General features: G+C 37.2%; 6 protein-coding genes across 6 annotated transcripts; 3 read left to right on the forward strand and 3 right to left on the reverse strand.

The window, feature by feature from the left end:
- Nucleotides 1-868: 868 nt before the first annotated feature.
- On the forward strand, nucleotides 869-1,480 carry LOC106350028 (alkane hydroxylase MAH1-like). Its single transcript, XM_013789971.1, has one exon. The coding sequence runs from the start codon at nucleotides 869-871 to the stop codon at nucleotides 1,478-1,480; it is 612 nt and encodes a 203-aa protein (XP_013645425.1).
- Nucleotides 1,481-2,296: 816 nt separating this feature from the next.
- On the forward strand, nucleotides 2,297-3,474 carry LOC125581739 (uncharacterized protein At1g43920, Chloroplastic-like). The gene is made up of 2 exons (XM_048747693.1): nucleotides 2,297-2,569; nucleotides 2,679-3,474. The coding sequence occupies exons 1-2, from the start codon at nucleotides 2,315-2,317 to the stop codon at nucleotides 2,952-2,954; spliced, it is 531 nt and encodes a 176-aa protein (XP_048603650.1). The 5' UTR covers nucleotides 2,297-2,314; the 3' UTR covers nucleotides 2,955-3,474.
- On the reverse strand, nucleotides 3,466-4,695 carry LOC106452421. Its single transcript, XM_013894571.3, has 3 exons — nucleotides 4,624-4,695; nucleotides 3,577-4,545; nucleotides 3,466-3,501 (listed from the first exon to the last, which is right to left on the reverse strand). Exons 1-3 carry the CDS (start codon nucleotides 4,693-4,695, stop codon nucleotides 3,466-3,468), a joined length of 1,077 nt encoding a protein of 358 aa, XP_013750025.3.
- A 7,789-nt stretch (nucleotides 4,696-12,484) lies between these two features.
- On the reverse strand, nucleotides 12,485-17,713 carry LOC106354113 (glutathione S-transferase T3-like). Its single transcript, XM_048747694.1, has 2 exons — nucleotides 16,360-17,713; nucleotides 12,485-16,229 (listed from the first exon to the last, which is right to left on the reverse strand). The coding sequence occupies exon 2, from the start codon at nucleotides 15,086-15,088 to the stop codon at nucleotides 14,369-14,371; it is 720 nt and encodes a 239-aa protein (XP_048603651.1). The 5' UTR covers nucleotides 15,089-16,229; nucleotides 16,360-17,713; the 3' UTR covers nucleotides 12,485-14,368.
- A 128-nt stretch (nucleotides 17,714-17,841) lies between these two features.
- On the forward strand, nucleotides 17,842-19,797 carry LOC106370123 (dehydration-responsive element-binding protein 2D-like). The gene has a single exon (XM_013810192.3). It carries the CDS (start codon nucleotides 18,025-18,027, stop codon nucleotides 18,619-18,621), a length of 597 nt encoding a protein of 198 aa, XP_013665646.2. The 5' UTR covers nucleotides 17,842-18,024; the 3' UTR covers nucleotides 18,622-19,797.
- On the reverse strand, nucleotides 19,526-21,696 carry LOC106452334 (protein WALLS ARE THIN 1-like). The gene is made up of 6 exons (XM_013894454.3): nucleotides 21,413-21,696; nucleotides 21,255-21,317; nucleotides 21,059-21,175; nucleotides 20,448-20,868; nucleotides 20,200-20,351; nucleotides 19,526-20,084 (listed from the first exon to the last, which is right to left on the reverse strand). The coding sequence occupies exons 1-6, from the start codon at nucleotides 21,625-21,627 to the stop codon at nucleotides 19,883-19,885; spliced, it is 1,170 nt and encodes a 389-aa protein (XP_013749908.1). The 5' UTR covers nucleotides 21,628-21,696; the 3' UTR covers nucleotides 19,526-19,882.
- Nucleotides 21,697-22,163: the final 467 nt, after the last annotated feature.

The following is a 22,163-nucleotide window of genomic DNA, read 5'->3' on the forward strand; positions in this document are numbered from 1 at the left end:
GCAAGCTTTTCAGAAACTTCTTTACCAGCTTTGGTTCCTCAATGACTTCTCCCAGAGATGCAGATTTTGAAGTTATTTCAGACAATCTTCCAACAAACATATCAATCGTATCACCATCTTTCATCTTGATTCTTTCAAATTCTGCCATCAGTGTTTGTAACCTAGCTTCTCGTACTCTCTCGGCTCCTATATGGCGAGCTTTGATAGCATCCCACACGGCTTTCGCCGTGTCTAGGTCTCCTACTTGTAAAGTCAACGCCTCTGGAATTGATTGAAACAAGAGTGCGATAGCTAAGTTATTTTTTTCTTCAGATTTGTTTCCAGGATCGATAACTTCCCAAACTTTGTGAACCTTCAACGCAATCTTCATTCTCATAGCCCACACCGTATAGTTTGTAGATGTTAACATTGGAAACTTAATGGATGAGGATCGAGCCTCTTTGTTGCCAAGTTCGTCTTCATCTTTTATGTCTGCCATTATAATCTTATGGTTTCCAAACCTGGATGCTCTGATACCAAATATAGAAACAGAAGATCAAGCTAGCAACACAGTAAATCACAACGGGAAGTCCCTTTTCTTTATTCAATCACCTCAAAGCTTAATATCACAACTCACAAGCTCAATCACAATTATCGTAGTTATCTGTCTCATTCAACATTGCTATATATATAACTCATATTTCCTATTCCTAATAGATAAACATAAATCATATTATGATCCTTATCTCAAGTGGATCATAAACCAAATAGGAAATAGGTTACTTGCTCCTCAAGCTTACCTCAAGCTTATCTCCAACAGATACAACCAAGTTCGAGCTCCTGAACCCGAGTGATGATAAGTTCCTCAAAGATTTCACGGGTGGGTTTCATGGCGGCAGGGAGAGATTCCACTGCTTCTGGACTCACTTGGTTCTTTTGGAATATGTCTGAAAACCCTAGAGTCTTAACCAAGATTCTTCAAGAGATAAAAACAAATCTATCAACAACAACCGGAAGTAACCAAGACACATCGTACTTGAACAAGCTGGTTTATTTACATTGTGCATTGAGTGAATCATTGAGGCTCTTCCCACCAATTCCGTTCGAACGCAAGTCTCCAATCAAACCGGATGTGCTTCCAAGTGGGCATAAAGTCAAATCAGCTACCAATATTATGTTCTTTATCTATGCGATGGGGAGAATGAAAACCGTATGGGGAGAAGACGCGATGGAGTTCAAGCCAGAGAGGTGGATTTCAGAGACAGGAGGGTTCAAACATCAGCCTTCGTACAAGTTCCTATCGTTCAATGCTGCTCCAAGAACATGTTTGGGTAAGAATTTAGCTATAAATCTGATGAAGGCAGTGATCGTGGAAATATTACAGAACTATGAGATTAAGGTCATCAATGGACAAAAGATTGAGCCAAAACCTGGTCTTGTTCTTTACATGAAGCATGGGCTTAAAGTCACAATTACTAAGAAATGTTCGAGTCTGGAGTGAAACCCTCAAGTTGCTTTTAAACCACATTTACCAAAACTAAGCATGCGATTAATAAAAATGATCATAAAGATCCTAAATAATTAATTGGTAATTTTATTATTATTGTTATTTCTGAAATGTATTTTCTTCTTTATTTTCAGCTTGAAGCTGATTTATTAATAAAATGCCCCACTTGTGTTAAACTCTTTTGTATAATCGTATCATTTTATTTGAGAAATCAGCCAAAAAAACACTGAAATTTGCGGGAATTGCCAAAAGAAACCTGGACATATGGGCTAGCCAATAAAATCCTGAACTTTTGTTGACTTTTCGGGTTTATTAAGAAACTTACGATTGACTGACCAGATAAACACACCGTTAACCGAGTTAACTGTTAATTAAGCGGACGTTAATTTTGGGTGTTAAAGTATACGACGTCGTTTCATCACTTTGTCTGATTAAAGACAAACGACGTCGTTTATATAGATGTGTTATTAAAAATATGGGTTTCCAACGGCTCAAACTCGTGTACTCGGGTTTAATGGTAGGGGTTTTTGCCACTGAACTAGTGGACTTTGCAATAGATTTACGAACACAATTTCTTTTATTCTTCGAATCCGAGTTAAAGACAAATTAATGAAACGACGCGTTTTACATTAACTTTTTTATTAAAAAGATGGGGTTCCATCGATTCGAACTCGTGCACTCGGGTTTAATGGTAGGGGTTTTTGCCACTGAGCTAGTGGACTTTGCAATGGATATACGAACACAGTTTCTTTTATTCTCTTTGAATCCGAGTTAATTGAATCAAAAAGAAACGACGGCGTTTTCTCCTCCGATTGGTATAAACCCTAAATGGGCGAAATCATAAATCCAGTTCGCGATTCAAGCTCGATTCTCTTCGATCTCGTCCTTAAGAATCTCGATTCTCATCTCTCCTTCTTCGAGTATCGCATGATGAGTTCGGGTTGTGAGGATTCGTCTGTGAATACGATGAGAATTCGTGGTATCCCGGAGCAATGCGGCTGTGGTCGAAGAACTGGGATATACACATCAAAAACGAAGGTCAATCCAGGAAGAACTTTCTTTAGATGCCCAACGTTTCAAAATGTAAGTGTTTAATTTGATTGTGTTTAAGAAAAGAACATAAGATTCAATGGCTAGGTAGTCAGTGAGAAATTGTTTGAATATAAAGATTGTGTTCATGATTTGTGTCTAGGATCACTTGTATAAATGGGTAGATGAAGCTGTCTACGAAGAGGTTCAAGATGCATTGCCAAAAGTTGAGTGCTTTGCATCAGATGTTATGAAAATTAAAATGGAGATCGAAAGCATGAAAACCGTGGAGGAAGATGTCAGGAAGGCTAGCAATGAACTTAAGAAGCTGAATGTGATCATGAAAGTGGGTTTTTCGGTGGTTTGTTTAGGCGTTGTGATATGTCTTGTGTTGATCATGTTTGACAAAGCAGCTGGGTTGTCTATGAATAGCTACTAGGAGACTCTGTTTATGTAAGGCTATGTTTATTTAAGAATCATGGTTCATGTAAGGCTATGTTTTAAGACAATGTTTCAGTAATGTTTATGTTTTACTTCTTGATTGTTTATAGAAGGACAAATGAACACACCAATGAACATACCATCAAGATAAACAACATGATGAAAACACAAAGATAATAACCAACACTATCTTCATTGAGAGTTTCAAATTAAAACAGCAGGAAGAGAAGAAAGAAAAAGGTAGTTCTTATTCCAAAAGCATTTAGACAGAGACACCATCATAAACAACAGACAACGAAAGCATTCAGACAAAGACCATCATAAACAACACACAAGCATCTAAAAAAACCATCTTCCCCACGCTGCTGTCTGTGATGCTTCAGCTTGTGAGGATTGAGGAACTTCCCATCGTGATGGTTGAGCTTGTGAGGATTGACCTTCTGAAGATTGAGGAACTTCCATGGTGATGCTTGAGCTTGTGAGGATTGATTTTGTGAGGTTTGAGCTTCTTAGGATTGAGCTTGTGACTCGCCAAAGTGTAGTCCCTGTAACATATAAATGAATTGTTAGACACATTACCGAGAGCTAAAAAACAATGAGATAGAAACTAAGACCCTAACCTGATATTTCTTTGGTCTGCCTTTTGGTTTCTTAGGTGGGCTCTCAACAAAAGCCTTCCGACATGTATTCTTGTAGTGCCCTTCTTCTTTGCAATTAGAGCATGTCATTACCCTGTTCGCACGACTCAGCTTGGTAGTAGACACTGTCTCATTGGTTCCCTTCTTTCGATCATGGTTTTTAGGCCTACCAGGCTTGCCATTTCGATTAGGTGGTGGAATCACACCTAATCTATTGGTCCGAGGCCACTCTATCATCCCATTTACAGGTCTGATCCCAAAACTGTAGGTTTCACGCCACTTAGAGGTTGTGTAGAAAGGAGCAACAAATTCAGAGAGTTTTCTTCCCACGCCAAGGATGACCTTAGCAGCATGGATGCATGGAATACCATTCATTTGCCAGCTTCGACATGCACAAGTCTCATTCTCCAAATTCACCACATATGACTGGTCTCTATCTTCCACCTCAGTCTCTGGCCCAATTGCCCAACGCAGACTACATTCTTTTGACTTCTTCTCAACCCTGTCTAACTCTTTATGTGTCTTCGGGGTGAACCTAGTCTTCCTGTCCTTAGCCATCTTAGACCTATTGTAGTTCCTAGTCATACATTGGCGCCTTATCTCCTCTAACATGTCTAGCAGAGGTTTCTTCCTAGGCTCCCTGATGGTCTTGTTGAAGGACTCACACAAGTTGTTCAGATTATCATTGCAGTAGGAGCCTATCTTGAAGAAAGCTCTAGACCAAGTCTCTGGCTTTGTCTTTATCAGAGATGCATGTGCGCCAGGATCATAGTTCTTAAGCTCGTCCATGTTGTAGTTGAACATACCAGGAGTGTAGCTCCTTGCAATGAACCAGAAGAACCTCTGTAACCTTAGATCTTTTCCACCTTTCCTCCAGTTCTCGTAGATATGGCGACAACACTGTCTATGCTCAGCTTCTGGAAGGAGGGTATGAACTGCCTTCACTAATCCCTACAAGATCAGAAAAAAAAAAGAAATCAGAAACAAGAATCAAACATTCATTGAGTATCATGAAAGCAAAGTGTTTACCTTTTGTTTGTCAGACATTATAACAAAGCCGTTCCCATTTTCCAATCCCAAATCCAAGGCCAAACGCTTCATAAACCAATCCTAGTTTGTATCATTCTCTATCTCCACTACCGCCCAAGCAATAGGGACAATCCTATTGTCTCCATCTCTTCCAACCGCAGCCAACAACTGTCCCTTGATGTCCCATTTCAAAAAGGCTCCATCTAAGCCAATAACAGGCCTACAAGTCTTCTTCCATGCTTCCTTTTGTGCTTGGAAACACATGTAGAGTCTGTAGAAACGCTGCTTGCTTCCAACCGTGGCTCCTGGTATGGTCTCAATTTCCATGGTTGATCCAGGATTGCTCCTCAATATCTCTGTTTGGTAATCCCAGATTTTATCAAAATGCTCCTCATGGGTCTTCCTCCTTTCTTTCATCACCTTCGTCTTGGCCTTAATGCATGAGTTTTCTAAAACTTCCATATTATACTCCCTCAATATCTCAGCATGTATCTCCTTTGCCGTGAGCTTAGGATTCAGCCTTAACCTCTCAGCAAATAGACTTGCAATTGCTGACCTCTTAAGTATCTTGGAATACTCTGTCCTCTCACACTTATGGTCATTGACGTATGTCTTTACCATCAACTTCTGTTTCCTCCTATCATACGAACAGTAGACCATCCAGGGACAAGGAGCCTCATCATCTCTCATCTCAGCGGCACATTTTGCACCCATCTTCAAGCTACTGGATCTGTAGTACTTGATGTTGTATCTGGTTTTCAGGGTATACCTCAGACAAGCATGTTTGAAGTCCTCAGCATCTGAAAATGTCTTGCCTAGCTGAAGGAGCTCCTCTGGATCAGTGTCTTCTCTGTAAGCTTGCGCAGGTCTCATCTCCTCTTCATTCTTATCATCTGATGACAGAAGATCAGGGATTTTATCATCATCCCATGCATCATCATCGCCTTCGTCTTCATCAACCTCACAGTCATCATTTTTTGCTTTATCACCAAAATAAAGACTCAAATCTGTACAACCAACTTCCTCAATGCCAGCAATACCGTTCTCATCTTCCCTACCATCATCACCTATATCCCCAAATTCCTCAATCTGGAGAAATTCTTCTCTGTCATCACCATCATCACCTAGACTCCTCTCCGAGTTTACCTTCTGCTTCTTCGATTGTCTAGGAGACACAGGCGACCCGCCATATGAAGTTCCCCGCCTTGTCTTCTTCGCAACTGTTGATGCCAACATCTCAGTCTCTGGCCATTCTTCTCTGTCATCACCAGAAGGAGCCACATTTACCTTCTGCTTCTTCGAAACTCTAGGAGACAGAGTTGAACCACGCCTCGTGGCCTTCACCGGAGATGGCGACCCATATGAAGTTCCCCTCCTCGTGGTCTTCTCCGGAGATGACGCAGGCGACCCATATGAAGTTCCCCGCCTTGTCTTCGACGCCTTCGACACCTCTGTAGATGCCAACATCGATATCCCTTCAACGCTTTTACGAATCCTCGATCTCTCCGGCGATGACAAACTCACAGAAGCATCGCGTTCTCCACCCTTCTTCGACTCTTGAACCGCTTCGTCACTCCCGTAATCGAAATTCCTCATCGCTCCGAAAATCATTACCTCCCTTCCATTCCTTGTGAACTTCGTCTTTACCATCTCCTCACCATTACAAGAGAAATCCCCAAATCGATTTGAGAAATTAGGGTTACGTTCAAACACGGGTTTCATTTTGTTTGATTGAAATCAAACACATCTTTTGATCAATAAAAATAAACATGTGTGATAATCTTCCGAAAAGTCCACTAGCTCAGTGGCAAAACCCCCTTAGGACCACGAGTGCACGGGTTCGAGTCCAGGCAACAACAATTTTAATTAAGCAAAACGACGTCGTCTTGAGATTTTGTGTTTAACAAAACAACTGAATGAAACGACGTAGTTTCACTAAACGACAGTAATTAACGGTGAGTTAACACTGTCTTAACTGTCGGTTAACGGTGTGTTAATCTGGTTAGTCAACCGTAAGTTTGTGAATTAACTAAAAAAGTCAACAAAAGATCAGGGTTTTATTGGTCAGGTTCGAGTACAGGTTTTTTTTGGCAATTCCCGCAAAGTTCAGTGTTTTTTGGCCGATTTCTCCATTTTATTTTATAAATGTATTGTAATCAACTTGAAACGGGCTTCATTATGCTTAATTAACTAGTTACGTTATAAATTATAACTCTTTGTGTAATCTATTTTTTTTTCTTTTTTGCCATCTCTGTTTTGTGTATATCATATAGTATAAACCTTCAACATATGTACCATAAAAAAAATCAGAGAGATGTGTTTTATCCCTTAAATCATTGGATCCAAACTCAAGATGTTGAAATTGCAGTATAAGTTAGGATTTATGCTTTCATTTATTTTCAGTTTTCTGTTGTTTCCTCTTCAAGAAACTCCTTCAGATAAGTTTTTTAATGCATTTAACTCCTTCGTAAAAGTTACACATCTATCTATCTATCTATATTAATGAAGTTGGGTTTGCTCCCTTCTCCTTCCGCCACGTCATCACGGAGGGAAGGGCAAATCCCGACACGTCAGCGCTCATCCAAAACGCTCAGCCAAAACACTTTCCCGTGTGAATTATTTTTTTCGTAGTGGGCCCCTTTTTTAGGAACGGCAAAGTCTAATGCTTTCTAAACCCAAACTGCCACAATAGTTACACAGCCCACTCATTATATTCTCCTCCTGCGTTTCTGTACTCATTGTTCTCTATAATCCCTCACACGACGGCTTCGGGTTTCTGTAACGGGAAGCCTAGAAGATGAGACGTTGTCTTTACTTCAGTCCTTTAGTCTCTCCCACTACGATGAATTCAATTTCATCCTTCCCAAAAAATCTGATGAAAACCCTAAAAAGAACATTCTATGAAACTCGACAAACCCGAGACGTCAATGAAACTCGAGATCTCAACAAGGGAGGGGAACTGATTGAAGTGGACATGCTCCTTGATGAAAAGGTTTGTCTCCTTAGGTTCCTTTATTGTCTCTAAACCTGACAGCTTTTCATAGACTTGAAGACCTCTAATTTTGTTTGACTCTTCCCAGGCAACGCTTATCCAAGGGTCTATCAGTGAACATCGGCTTAACACTTTCCGACATCTTCTGAGAGAAGGTACAACTTACGAGATCGGCGGATTTGATGTTAGAGGTAGCATAACCAAATTCAAGTTCTCAGAAAGGTGGAGAATTAATGGGCTTCAATATGCTGCTCTTGGATGATCAGGTAATTGTTTTGCCTAATCTCTTTCATGTTTGTTTTTATTTCTTTTAGGATTACAGCGTCTTATTTTTTTTACAAATCTCCTTTATACTGCAGTCCTCTCTCATCAAAATATCTGTATCTGTCCATCGCCTAAACACTTTCCGAGAACTTCTAAAGGAGGGTGCTTTGTACGAGCTAAGTGGCTTTGATGTCACCAGAAGCAACAACCATTTCAAGCTCTGTAATTCCAATGTTGCCATCCGTCTAAACCAGTCTACGAAGATGGTCGAAGTCCCAGCTGTCGCTAATCCAAGATAACCCTTCTCTTTCAGACATTCTTGGCGAGGTTTGCGACATCAGGACAACATACAATGACCACAGTCAGATTACTCAACGACTTATGGTTAACGACCGAGTAGATAAGTTAATTCTCTACCCACCTATTACTCGAATAATTAACTTTATAACCAGAATAGATAATAACTGAAAAAAACACGTACATCCTTCTCAGGGATGCAACTGTTTGCGTCAGCGTTTTTGACAGTCTTGCTGAACTCCTCCACAAGAGATTGGAAGCTGGTGTTGTCCACCCTAAAGTGATGATAGAAACCAACATCAACCCCAAGTTTATAGGAGGTAACCAGTTTTTGAATTATTCTCACACCTAATAATATATTTATAACAAATAAAAAAGAAAAAGAAAAAAGATTAATGTCACTGCAGGTCGTCTTCACCTCAATGCTACTTCTGGGAACCATTTTATTTTAACAATGAGGTGGCCGCAAACCATAATCTATTTGAGGAGTACGTAAAACCATGACGCCACATTTGGATTACACACAATTTGCAGGTTGTCAACCCGACAATGACTCCACCAATGGGAAGCAGTATCGTGGTGTGAAGAAGCTGGAACATGTTTCACTTGGCGAATTGGAGAACTATTTACTGGAGTCACCCCCACGAGTAAGTTTTTACTGAAAACACTATCTCAACCTCATAATACAGTGGATTATGACATTATCACCCAAATTCCTCAACAAACTCAGGCTATTGAGTTCTTATGCAAATCCAAGATTGCCTAATTGGAAAAAAACTACGGCTGGTGTTACATCTCCTGTGCTAAGTGATCCATGAAGCTCTAGCGTGGAATGTCATCTTTCACATGCCCAACATGTTTTAATGCCAGTGTTGTTGGAGTTCTCAGGTTCAATTAACGCATTAGGAAGAAAAGAAGCACAATGCAATAATATCATGTATTTTTATTTGTATAAGAGGAGAGATGCAATATAGATGTCAAGCCATTTCAAATTTTGATTATATACACCATTTCTCTATGCAGTGTCTGGATGTTTTACGTCGAAATCATATTATTTGTTAAAAACACATTATTTGTTGATGATAAACTAATTACCCTGGTTCCTCTAATTATAAATTGGATGTGAACTGGTGCATTGACTATTGGAACAGAGTTTGTGCTTCCGGTTCATGTTATACAATTTACACCAAAAGTCGTACTTTGATAACATGTAAGTAATATTTCTTATTCATTATATCTTTTGGAACTTTTGCATTTCAAGCAAAGATGTAACATGGTTTCTCCTATTTCCAGATTTACAATTCTTCATTGCTCTGTTGGTAACCTCAGTACATGTGATTGTGAGGGATGCTTATTCAAGCTTTAGGGTTGATGTGAGTCTATTATTTCCTGCGATAACACGATTGTATGGAGAACAAATGACCATCGAATATTATATGATTAGCCCATTTCTATCGATACACATTTCAGTTTCAAGGCCATTTCTCCTGAATGATGATGCTCGAGTAATTAGCATGAGCACAACAGATCTTTGTGGCTGTACCTACAAATTACTCTCAATGAGCACATCAATTCCCGGGGAGGAGTCTTTGGCTGAGAGAAAAGTGGTAAATGAGAAGAGCAAGAGCAGGGACAAAGAATCTTACAGTTTTTAGATGGTGATAGTTGTTTAGACTGGGAAAATGATCAAATTATTATAATTGAACTTGAAAGGCTAGAAATCCACAGGAACATCGTTGTTAAAGGTTGCAATCATATTTCATTTGGGTTTCTGTCTTTTTGCAGTTCACTCTCATACGTATGTCTTATGTACTTTAGAGAAACCAGATACTACTAAAGCAGTTAACAAGTAGTACATATATGTCATTAGCGTAAAAGCAACCTAAAATCGGCTTGGTTTGTTAATCTTTGATATTGAACAACTGAGAGAGAACTGCAAAAAACAAAAACAAAAAAATACAGATGAAAGAAAAAACAGATTGAATATATAAAATATTTATATATCTAAGATAAGATCCTACTGTAAATACATTAGTCCTATTTCAACTAATGTACTGGGAAAGATAATCAAACTCATACGAAGATAATGATGTGCTTTCACTTAGCTAAAACTAACAACTAGAAATATAATAATTAAATTAGTACAAACGTTAGAAAACATGTGTGATAAAAAATACACACAAAAACATATAGAAGATCTCAGAAAAAACATATCAAAAATATTTAAAATGTTAAAATTAAGCTAAATAATATTAAGCCATAATTCATTTAAAAATAAAACATACGAACCCGGCGCGTAGCGTCGGAATACCACTAGTGAGAAAGAAAGTTACACATCTTACCGGGTCTCTCTGCTCCACAATATTTTGAAGACCTTCGTTTGGATCCAACATTGCTCCTCTATGTCCTGACAACCACCTTACATAAGTTTTTATTGACCAAAAATATATTCAAACAAAAGTTTATTAGAGCATCTCCAACCCTATGCTATTTTTGCCTTTATATACTATAATAGAGTAAAATCTAGTCTAATTCACCTCTATTTCTTCCCCTGAAATAGAGATTGCTATTTTCCCTCTATATTTAGCATTCATCTATAATAAATATTTTTTTTTTACAAAATAGTCCCTTAATTTTTTGAAATTATATGTCTATGGAAAAATACAATTTCTTTTTACATATAACAACACATTTATTTTTTTTACATAATAATTCTTAAATTTTCACAATTATAAATAACATAAATAAACAATATCATTATTTAAAAGGGAATTTTTTATTTAACACACGATATTTAATTTTTTTTATATATGTAACTAAAATAAAAATAGAAATTTAATTATTAAAAGTTCCACATAGATTTTTCATATTGATAACATATTTAACTTCAACCTAAATATTAATTTATACAACATACTCCAACAACTTTGATAAAAATCTAATTTCTCACTTTAAAATGTAGTAATTAATCATTTATAGGAAAATGTAGTAATATTGATGGTTAGATAATGTCTACTTTATTTTATTTTGTATTATGTTTACTTGAGTAAACTTTTAGTTTAAATAATATTGAAATTTTATGAAAAAAAAAATCAAAATTACAATGAATGGATCAATTTTCAATATTTATAATTTTAATTATAAAATAGAAAAAAGAATCATGTAAGAATATTCTTTTTAAAGAAAAAAATAGAAAAAATACATTAGAGATGGTGTTATGTACTTATCAGATTTGGGACAATTGTCCTCTCCAACTCTTTTCGTTGTCTTGTAATTTTTAAACAAGATAAATCGCGCTAAATAATCTTGTTGTTTTCGTGTTACTTTCATTTAAATATTAATTTGCAATTACATTAATTTTGAGATTTATGTTTTTCAGTTTCCACAATAGTCTTCTAAAATTATGTAGTTGGCTTACTTATTTGACCATGATTAACCCGGGATTCTTAGAATGTGGTTCTTAGCGGAAATTAAGAAAATATTTCTTAACTTTTAAGTAAAAAAGCTAAGAACCGGTTCTTAAAGTCCTTATTTAAGAACCAGTTCTTAACTTTTTTAGTTAAAAGTTAAGAAACAATTTCTTAACTTCCACTAAGAACCCCATCCTAAGAACCCCGGGTTAATCATGCTCTGTTATATCCATGGTTTCTTACGACGAGGTTCTTAGAGAAATATAAGAAACAGTTTCTTAATTTTCAACTAAAAAGTTAAGAAACTGTTTCTTAAAGTACTACTTTAAGAAACAGTTTATTAACTTTTTAGTTGAAAATTAAGAAATTGTTTCTTATATTTCCTTAAGAACTCTGCCCTAAAAAACCGTGGATAATGATGGTCTTAGAGCATCATTATCCCACATATCCTAAATGGGTCTCTTATATTTTCTTTAATACTTTTAAAATGCAAAAGTGAATTAAGAGACTGAATTAAGAGACCCAAAAATTTACGTACTCCAATGCAAGTCTCTTAATTAAAGATTCTTAAAAAAAATATTAAACTTAATTTTTTTTATTTTTCTTATTAAACTTAAACTTAAAACATTATTAAAGATAACATTTTAAACATAGATTTTAAAATAAAAAAACATAAAAACATAAACAAAGATTAGTAAAATAAACGATAATAATTTGAAAAATAAAATTTCTTAATTACGGGTTCTTAGAAAAAAAAATATAAAACATTGTTTTAAAGATAAAATTTATTTATTAAATAAAACATATTAACAATAATCATTCCATAAACGTATCACCAATTGATTCCTCTGAAGTGTTTTGAGAAGAAGAAGCCATACATGGTATTTATTAAATAAAACATATTAACAATAATCATTCCATAAACGTATCACCAATTGATTCCTTTGAAGTGTTTTGAGAAGAAGAAGCCATACATGGTGTTTGATCAAAGTGTTTTTAGATTTTCATAAAAAGAAAGAAGAAGAGTGAATGGTGTTGTGAATAAAACTTTGATGTTTACAAACTTTATATAGACACAAAGCATCATCAAGTCTGTGACATAATAAGTTCTTTTGCCTTGACATAAACCTTTTCATTCAAAACATAACAGATCAAAGTAGTTTGTGATATGTTCCAATCAAACAAAACAAACAAGTTGATTCTTTACGAACAGGAAACAAGTAAAAAGAACTAAGTTGGTGACACCAGAACATATATCTCCAGCCTCAAGATCCAATAAGTTGTTTAATTACAATGATCCTATGATCTACAATCCAAGACCAAACATGGACATATTATAAACTATGATCGGATTATAAACATTGGCATCCCAAGTTGAGGTCCCATGTTGTTTTACATCTCTGCCATATAATAAACAAAACCACCATGAAGAGATCACAACTAAGGTAATCTCTGCAGAATTGAAAAGCTCATACTAGATTTATCGTGTTCACTAGGGAGAAGAAGAAGAAGGATCCAAGTGTACTAGAGCTAGAATGATATATAAGAATACAAAGAACATATGTTCCACCAAGATTCTGAATCATAACTCACAGAAATTACTTATACAAAATACAAAGATTCCAACTTTTTAATTTTATTACTGAATTTCACCTCATTCTGCGTTACAAGTTCAACAATGTCCATATCATAAAAGGCAGTATACTAAGCACAAAGACTATTACTTCTGGTAATTAAGCACAGAGAGCAGCTTACCATGTGGTTTTAGTAATGGACTTTTGGTAAAGACCGTGAGCTAGATCTCCAGTCTCAGTATTCCAAAGGGAGACGTTCTTCTCCTGGGGAGTAGTGGATTTCTGAAATGTCTGAAGATAAGTCCCGCACAGAGATATCTCAGCAGCCGTGACATTTGCTACTGCAAAAGACCGTACTTCTCCCAAGCTGGCGGAATCATAGATACTGATGGTTCCATCTGACTTCATGGCCATGAACTTCGATCCGTCAAGGCTGAACTTGGTGCTGGAACATGAAACTCGCTCATTCTTGGGAGTGGGTTGTGGCGGGCTTAGCTCTGAAACTGTGTGTAATGAGATTCCGTGAACAAACAACAAAATACAGAGACTTTAATAAAATCAAACATGTCAATTAGTTTGCATAAACCTCATCAAGAACCCTAAAGTTCGAAGCTTTAAGCAAAAGCGAATATGGGGTTTCTAATTTACCTTATGGCTGAGACGAATCTTCTTGCTGCAAGCAAAAAAGAAGAATTTATATATAATTATTAAGAAAAATAAATCGAGGATTGGAGAAGAGAAATTGGGGATCGGAGACTTACGCTTCGGCATCAGGAGGGAATTGGCCATGGACGGGGGAGAAGAGATCAAGTGCTCGTTTCAGGGATTTGATGCTCAGCTTTTTCACCGACTGTGGTTCTATTGATTCGGCCTCTGTCGTCGGAGCAGGAATCGTTCTTGCGTATGGTGTTCACGGAGAGAGAGAGAGCGAGAAAATATCAACACGTGTCTAATAAGAAACGTTTTTTAGAGCATGATTAACCCTAAGAGTCAAAATTGGTCTCTTAATGATTTTTTTATTAATTAATCATAGTTAAGAGCTTGTACTTAAGCAAAAAAGTTAAACAGAAACGTATTAGACCATTGATCACAAAGACTGATAACATTTTACACAAAGACTACTTATATTACACATGATATTTTAAAGGATTACATTGATCACAAAGACTACTAATTCACTAACATTGATCAACTTATAGTTTAAAGGATTACATTGACAACATTTCAGTAATCAGTTTGTTCTTAAGCGCCACTTCTAATTCACTAAGTGGCTCTTTTTTTGCAAGCAAATTGTCAAGCAGTTTGGTCTTGCTAAGCTTATCCTTCAAAGCTAAGTCCTTCGCCTTTAGGTCCCACATTTGCTGAAACACTTCCAGATTCTTCCCTTCTTCTCCGACCAACCTTTTACCCTTCGCCTTTGCTGCCTTAACACCAATATGCCTAGCCATTGGTTCATCCTCCCCATTGACACTGTGCATAGAAGCTGATGACTGAAAAGATTGTTCTTCCCCCACCCTCTTTCTTTTTGAACCAGAACTTTGTTGACTACTTTCATAAGTCCCACACCATTTCTGATCATTCCTAAGCTCCCTCTCCAACGAGAACTTCACCTTGTAATCGTGGAAGAATATCTCATGCGCAGCCTTCAAAACATCATCTTCACTCTGACCACTCGTCCTCTGTTTTGTTGCAGCGTCATATGACCCCACAAACTTGCAGACACTTTCATTTATCTTCCCCCACCTTTGCTTACAGTGGCTTTGCTCTCTCTTGGCCAAACTAACCACCTTGGGACTTGCATTATAATAAGAGGCAATCCTCTTCCAAAAGATTCCTGCTCTTTGCTCATTCCCAACTACTGGATCCTTGGAGGTGTTCAACCATGCACTAATGAGGACCAGGTCTTCAGCTGTTGACCACTTGCACATTTGCTTACGGTCCTCACCACATTGTGCACTCCAAGGTCTGGAGTAGGTGAAGAACTCATAAACTGAGTTGGGTATTCATTGTTAGGTAGTTGACTGTTTAGTAAGTCTAAAAAGCTAGAAGAGTCGCTTTGATGAGAAGCCATACAGAGAAGAAGTAGAGAAGAAAGATGAAGGAGATGAAGTTGATGAAGTAAACAATTAGTAAGGAAGCTTTAATAGAGGAAAGTAGATGAAGGTTTAATGTTGCTTTTAATTGCTTTTAATTGTTTTAGGAAGTAGTTGTGTATTGTAGATATGTTTCACTTAAGTTTTAATGTTTCTATCTAACAAAGGACATACCATAAATGACAGACATCAAGAATGAGGACTTTTCATGATTTATATTTCAAATAACTTAATGCAATTTAAAAGAACAATTCAAAGGATTCAAAGGATGACAGACAACAAGTTATTGTCTAAAATACTCCTTTAAAAGAACAATTCAAAGGATGCAGATAGTATAATGTTTCACAAGCAAGCAAACAAACTAAGAAGCGGTCAAAGAAACAAAGAACCATTCAAAGGATGCAAATTAATCAGCAGGGGAGAGCATGTCTTTCACGGATGCAATTCACAAGCAAGCAAACAAACTACATCTAATTCATGTCTATTTCTATGTCTATCTACCAGTCGCAAACATCAAACAACATCTATATCTTTACAAAAACGCCAAAAGCTTACCAGAAGTGTTTGTGTAGACTGAATGTTCATGCGGCTTCCTCTGTGACTCAGTAGAACACTCTTCACAACCTGAAAAGAGGCACAACAAAGCATCATTTTTTACACACATGAATGTCCTAAACACTAACCAATAACCAGATTCAACTTATATGAATTCAAATACACCGAAAGCTTACCTGAATCTTCTTCTGTATGATGAATCTTGTTGTGGCTCCCTCTTTGACTCACGAGAACACACTTGATAACCTGACAAACGCACAAAACAACATCATTGTCTTCTACCCTGAATCTACCAACTCAACACACATGCATGTCATATGAACGATGAAAATACCACAATTTACCTTCTGTTCTGCAACTCGGAGATACACCAACACAGAATAGCTCATATCTCTATTTCTCTCGGACTGATTTGGCTCACCTGAATACAAATAAATCATCAATTCAATGTTTATTTGGGTTTCAATCCGATGGTTTAATGACAATATAGGAAGACGATAGAGGAAGAAGACGATAGAGGAAGAACAGAAGACGATTGAGGAAGAAAATACCTTCGGCGATGGGGTCTGATGGGAGCTTTGCTTCGCCGGCTACGAAAGCATGGCCACAGAGGCGAAGAACAAGAATAGATCTCTCTCTCAAGGCTGATTTTGACTGAATTTGGTCTGAGAAGAAACGGTTCACCGTGGGAAAGGGAGAGAGAGAGAGAAGAAGAATCGTCGCAAGAGGCGCCTCCTCCGTGGGCTTCAAAGAACCCGACTCTTACCCAATTTTTTTTAATTTTTTAATTACACTTTGGGCTTAAGAGCCGAGCTAAGATCCATCGTTAATCATGGTCTTATTTCTCCTAATTAAGATACGTTCTCTATCTTAATACTCCCTCCGTTTCATATTAAGTGTCATTTTAGAAAAAAAAATTCGTTACAAAATAAGTGTCGTTTTCGATTTTCAATGCAAAATTTATTAATTTTATGCAAAATTTATTTTTCTATTAGTTGAAATATGGTTAGATGTATAGGTAATAGTGTTTTTTATAGGAAATGTACAAAATTAATTGTTTCCTTAATCCGTGTGCCAAAACCTAAAACAACACTTATAATGAAACAGAGGGAGTATATATTTTCCTTTTTTTTTTAATTGCTAACTACCTAAAAGACGCCCTTAGGAACCTCTGATAATGGTGCCCTTAGATTCTTAAATATCTGCAGGGATACAACAGAGTATTGGACCTCTGAAAAAAGGAAAAATGTTTAGATATATCTGAACCGGACGTTTGTAGTTATTTTTTATATTCACATATTTGAAAAAAAAAAACGTTTGTAGTTATCGGGTAAAAGAAAAATAAGAGAATAGACTGCCTTTTCACGTACGTGTGTCTCGACCACAAATGTATTCTGAATTATAGAGAGAAAAGATTCAGTGAACTTTGTTTCGAGTCTTTTGACTGTCGAGGAGCCAACTTCGGTCCCCGAGTTCTGTATGCGTGTAAACTTAGCCGCCACATGACTGACTGTTACATGCATACGTTACTTGTGTATTGCTTTCTTACTCCACGTGACAGTTAAAGCTTCAGAGAGAACAGATAACTTAGAAAAAAATTGTGACTCCATGTACGTACCAAAAGAGTATAAGATTTTACAGAATTTAAAGTAGGATGAGCGTGTAATGTATCTTTCATAACATACACCGTAGCCTAACCAGATGTTTTATTTGCAGAACACATATTATGTTTTGTTTCAAAAATAAACAAGGGTGTAATATTTCTTAGACAGACAAAGCAATCTAATTTTGTTTCAGTAAAAAGTAATTAACCTTTAAGAAAAAAAAAAGTAAGAAGAAGTAATTATGTTTTCCATATTTAACTGTTTTATATTACTTGAAATTTTTAATTTTTAATTATTGGAGTGGAGAGCGTTCACACCGGTCCTGTAATTCAGTGATATATTTTTATATTTCCCCAATCACAGGAGACCTTATCCATGTCTACTGGCTTCACGATCTTTGTTGCCAAAAAGAGAAGGGCCTCTCGAGACAAGTGTAGTGTCAGGATTACAAAGAGACTACACCAACTTCCTCTTCTCGACACGACCCTCCGTCATGTCTAGGCCAGCTATGTGTCCTTCTTGCCACGTTTCATCACTCTCTTCCACTATATATACACACTTAGACATCCCTCATGTTTTTGCCTTATCCACTCCAGAGAGCCAAAGGTAACAATGGTTGGTGCAAATAAGAAACAACGAACGGTCCAAGCTAGTTCGAGGAGAGGCTGCATGAGAGGAAAAGGTGGACCCGATAACGCATCTTGCACTTACAAAGGCGTTAGACAACGCACTTGGGGCAAATGGGTCGCTGAGATCCGTGAGCCTAACCGAGGAGCTCGTCTTTGGCTTGGTACTTTCGACACCGCCCGCGAGGCTGCCTTGGCTTATGACTCCGCGGCTCGTAAGCTCTATGGGTCCGAGGCTCACCTCAACCTCCCTGAGTCCTTAAGAAGTTACCCGGAAACAGTGTTGCCTGGGACACAAGTATCCCATACGCCAAGCAGCAACACCGGTGGAAAAAGCAGCGACTCTATCAACGAGGAGTCGCCTAGTTCATCCAACGAGATGTCATCGTGGGGAACAACAGAGGAGATATCATGGGGACATATGAACGCTGATTTACCTGTGACCGATGATTCTTCTATATGGGAAGAAGCTACAATGTCGTTGGGGTTTCCATGGGTTCATGAAGGAGATGATATTTCTCCGTTTAGTACTTGTATTAATGGTGGCTATTCTAATTGCGATTCCTTTCATTCGCCACTTTAAGGTTTCACTAAACTCTCCTAATCAAAACCTTATCATATACAATATATATACATTAAATAATCAATGTGATATAGGCATATGTGTGAATAATATATATAAACTTCGTGTAATTATATATGTACAAATACGTGTGGTTTGTCTGTAGTGTAAAAGCAGATTCTTACTACATCAAAAACATAAAAACGACATTTGTTTGTCTCGAATACAGATATGGGTCATGGGAAATTTAGAAGTGCAATGTATCTGTGTAATGAAAACGTGATACTACGTTGTGTAACGGTTAGTGTTAAAGACTGCATGTCCGTTTCATGTGGGCTTGACTATTGTCTTATTTGTTGTGTTGTATCTTTTTTGTATTCTTGTTGGTTGTTGCTATCTCTTTCCATCTTCCCTCGGCCTTTGTATTAAGGTAACCTTGCGTGTCCTTGCTACATGGCAAGGTACACTACCTACACTAGCGCGATTATACTAAGCCCAAAAGTATATTTGCGGCCCAGATATTTGGCCTCCACCTAATATTTGATGCAAACAAGAAATCTTGAATCCACATAGTCTACTCCACTACAATTGGTGCGTCTCTCGTAATATAAGTATAGAGTCCGTGCGGAACAACTATGGTGTTATCCTAATAGTAAAAAGAGTATACATAGAAATTTTTGTTTAGTGCGGTTTGTAACATTCAGACCCAACTTCAGATCCATAGTATATTGTTTTTTTTAATGAAGATGTTGTATATAAAGAGAACGAGATATAATATTCCAAAATATAAGTTTTTGACCTTTTGTTCATTTGGTTTAAATCAGTTTCAAGATTTTAAATACTTGAATATTATTATGTCATTTTTAGCAAATTCCTTTCTTTACTTGAATTCATATGAACCGGTCCTAATTGAATATCGTCACAATGATAAATAATGGTTACCTTAAATGCAAATTATAACATTCTATTGATGATATAAAAGCCAAAAACCACAAAAAAATGTAACAAAAGAGCACTAATTATCAGCCAGATATATAAATATTTGAAAGTCCCAATCCAAGCCCCCACATAGTCTTTATCATCATCTTCATCTACACCACCATCCTCATGAACAATGATGTCTCATCAACTCTTTTCCCCCTCTAAAAAACCTTTCTTAGGTGATTAATATTATGAAGAAAAAACACAGACACAAAAGTCATAAAACACAGCGGCACACCATTGTTCCCTTTTAATTGGGTAATGGCGTTTGTAATTATTAGCTGGAGAGAGCCTCCACAAGTCAAACATTGTCCGTTGACTGATGAAGCAGTGGAACTGTGATGGACGACTTGATGGAACCGCGAGAAACGGGTACACGCTCAATACCATGCTCCACGATGGTCTGGATCTCTGCCTTCTCAAGAGCTGCAAATTTCCTCTCTTCGCTCTTACCGTAGAGCACAAAGTAAAGTCCCGCTATGATCAGCACAGCACCAATAATCCTGCCATTAGAGAGTCGCGACGTGGCATAAAACAGTTTAAATTGTCGTCCGGTCCTTAGAATTAATAAATTGTTGTAAAGCACCACCAAATATATGGTTTTATTAGTTTACATACCCGCCCAAGTAAAATTCTTCTCCTAATGCTATTGAAGCCATAATCGCAACGACCAAAGTCTGAACGGGTTGGTAAACAGCAACGAAGACTGGACCTCCTCTGTCAATACACCAAATCTGAACCGCAAAGGCGATTCCAGACGCTACTATTCCCTGAGGACCAATATTATAAAATGTAAAACATACGAGCCAATAATGTAATATTTGAGAAATTGAGGGATAAAAATGAAAAGGTTAAAAAAAACTAACGGCGTATAGGATGGTGAAAAGCTCCCAACCAGAGTGAAAAACCCAGGCCTGAGAATCTCTTTCACAGAAAGCAGCGATGATCAGGAACTGAATGATTCCAAAGAAACAAGTGTAAGACGTAACCGAGAGCCTGGCCGGGTATTTTTTAAGAACCGGAGCTTGAAACACGAGCCAAGCGGACCAGGAGAGACAGTGACCAATGAGGTAGAGGCAACCAAGAGTCCAGTTTTTCGGCGCGGCGTCTCCAAACGGTGCTAATACGGCGGGGTTGGTGGTGAGGAGGTGAGCGTGGAGGTGGCTAGTTGGAGTGTAGATGGTGGGACCCTTGTAGAGAGTGATGACAGAAGCTCCGGCGACACAAAGACCTGTTCCTAGGACTTTGGAGATACCATCTCTTCTGTTTAGTCTAACTCTCTCAATCCTGTGTTTTGTTTTTTACATATATAACCATAAACAGTGTTATTACTATAATTGATCACATTATTTTGTAATTTAACCGGAAATGGCATTTAATGTTATCTTATGTATCATTTGCTGTCTATCCGAGTTTTAAATTATATGTTTGTTTTCATTATTGAGCACACGAGAAAAAAAGAGAGATGGATCAATGCCTGAGAAGAGCAGCCATGAGAAAGGTAATGGCGGGAACAGAGTTCTGCATGGAAGAAGCAAACGTTGGTGAAGTGTAGTCCAGTCCCAACAAGTAAAACCCTTGGTTCGCTGTTATTCTGTGTCGTGTAACAATTCAATAACATATTCATTAATAATCCAATTTTGTTATCAAAGTGAGGAATATAAAATATATACCCGATGAGTGCCAAGAAGAAGAACTGGATGAGAAAGTTGAGAGTAATCCCTGGTCTCTCCTTCCTAAATAACACAAAGTTATGGTAATTAGATTAGTGAGTTTATTGTTAGTTTTAATCACAAAAAATAAAAAAGGGTTTTATATATGAAAAGGTTACTTTTCGAGGAAGTAAGCGAAGGGAAGGAGAAGAAGCAAGGCGATGATGTTACGATAAACAGGGAAGACAAGTTTGCTGATTCCCATGTTAAGAGCAGCTCTCGAGACCACGTGAAATCCAGCGTAGCCGAATTGTAACGTGAGCATGGCTATGTGAAGCTGAAGCTTCTCCGGAACTCCCCATATCGCTCTCCGGTTATCGGTGTTATCCGCCATTGGGACTGACCGTTGTATCGTACGACGATGGAGAATGAATGAGTGAGTTTGATTGAGGAAAATGGGTGAAGTTTATTGGAGATATAAATATAGGTAGATGGCTATCTCATTCCCCTTTGGCTGTGGGAACCACCACATTTTTTTTTAATATGGTATCTCTATTAAATATGTATTGTTATAAGTTTATAACAATGTGAAATACTAGTGAATAGAAATGGAATTAGGTATATTAATGATGTTTTTGTTGTCTCCGATCACACAAAAAATTTGTTAGGTTGGTATATACTGGAATTTTCAAGGACATTCACTCCTTGATTATGATACTGAATATTAGGAAAATGAATTTATAATTTATTTTATTGTTTCGCTATATGTTATATACTAATATGAAATATGATCAAATTCTCAGGGAAACTGTGGTGCAATCAACTTTTACCTTCGATGGCGCGAACACAATTACCATTAAAGAACAAGGTCTTCCTATTTCATCAACTTTTCAGAAAGTTGGATATGACGATTCATAATATTATTACCGC

The sequence above is a fragment of the Brassica napus genome, chromosome C2 (assembly GCF_020379485.1).
Source record: "Brassica napus cultivar Da-Ae chromosome C2, Da-Ae, whole genome shotgun sequence".
NCBI classification, from domain to species: Eukaryota; Viridiplantae; Streptophyta; class Magnoliopsida; order Brassicales; family Brassicaceae; genus Brassica; species Brassica napus.

Bases quoted from the DNA above. Each gene is read 5' to 3' on its own strand.
- LOC106350028 (XM_013789971.1), top strand. From the start codon at position 869: ATGGCGGCAGGGAGAGATTCCACTGCTTCTGGACTCACTTGGTTCTTT.
- LOC125581739 (XM_048747693.1), top strand. From the start codon at position 2,315: ATGGGCGAAATCATAAATCCAGTTCGCGATTCAAGCTCGATTCTCTTC. The intron at 2,570-2,678 runs GTAAGTGTTTAA...ATTTGTGTCTAG, and splicing joins GATGCCCAACGTTTCAAAAT to GATCACTTGTATAAATGGGT.
- LOC106452421 (XM_013894571.3), bottom strand. From the start codon at position 4,695: ATGAAGCGTTTGGCCTTGGATTTGGGATTGGAAAATGGGAACGGCTTT. The intron at 4,546-4,623 runs GTAAACACTTTG...CTGATCTTGTAG, and splicing joins TAATGTCTGACAAACAAAAG to GGATTAGTGAAGGCAGTTCA. The intron at 3,502-3,576 runs GTTAGGGTCTTA...TATATGTTACAG, and splicing joins GCAGACCAAAGAAATATCAG to GGACTACACTTTGGCGAGTC.
- LOC106354113 (XM_048747694.1), bottom strand. From the start codon at position 15,088: ATGTGCAAGTGGTCAACAGCTGAAGACCTGGTCCTCATTAGTGCATGG.
- LOC106370123 (XM_013810192.3), top strand. From the start codon at position 18,025: ATGGTTGGTGCAAATAAGAAACAACGAACGGTCCAAGCTAGTTCGAGG.
- LOC106452334 (XM_013894454.3), bottom strand. From the start codon at position 21,627: ATGGCGGATAACACCGATAACCGGAGAGCGATATGGGGAGTTCCGGAG. The intron at 20,869-21,058 runs GCATTGATCCAT...AACAAAACACAG, and splicing joins CTCATGGCTGCTCTTCTCAG to GATTGAGAGAGTTAGACTAA. The intron at 20,085-20,199 runs GTATGTAAACTA...CTCTAATGGCAG, and splicing joins GAAGAATTTTACTTGGGCGG to GATTATTGGTGCTGTGCTGA.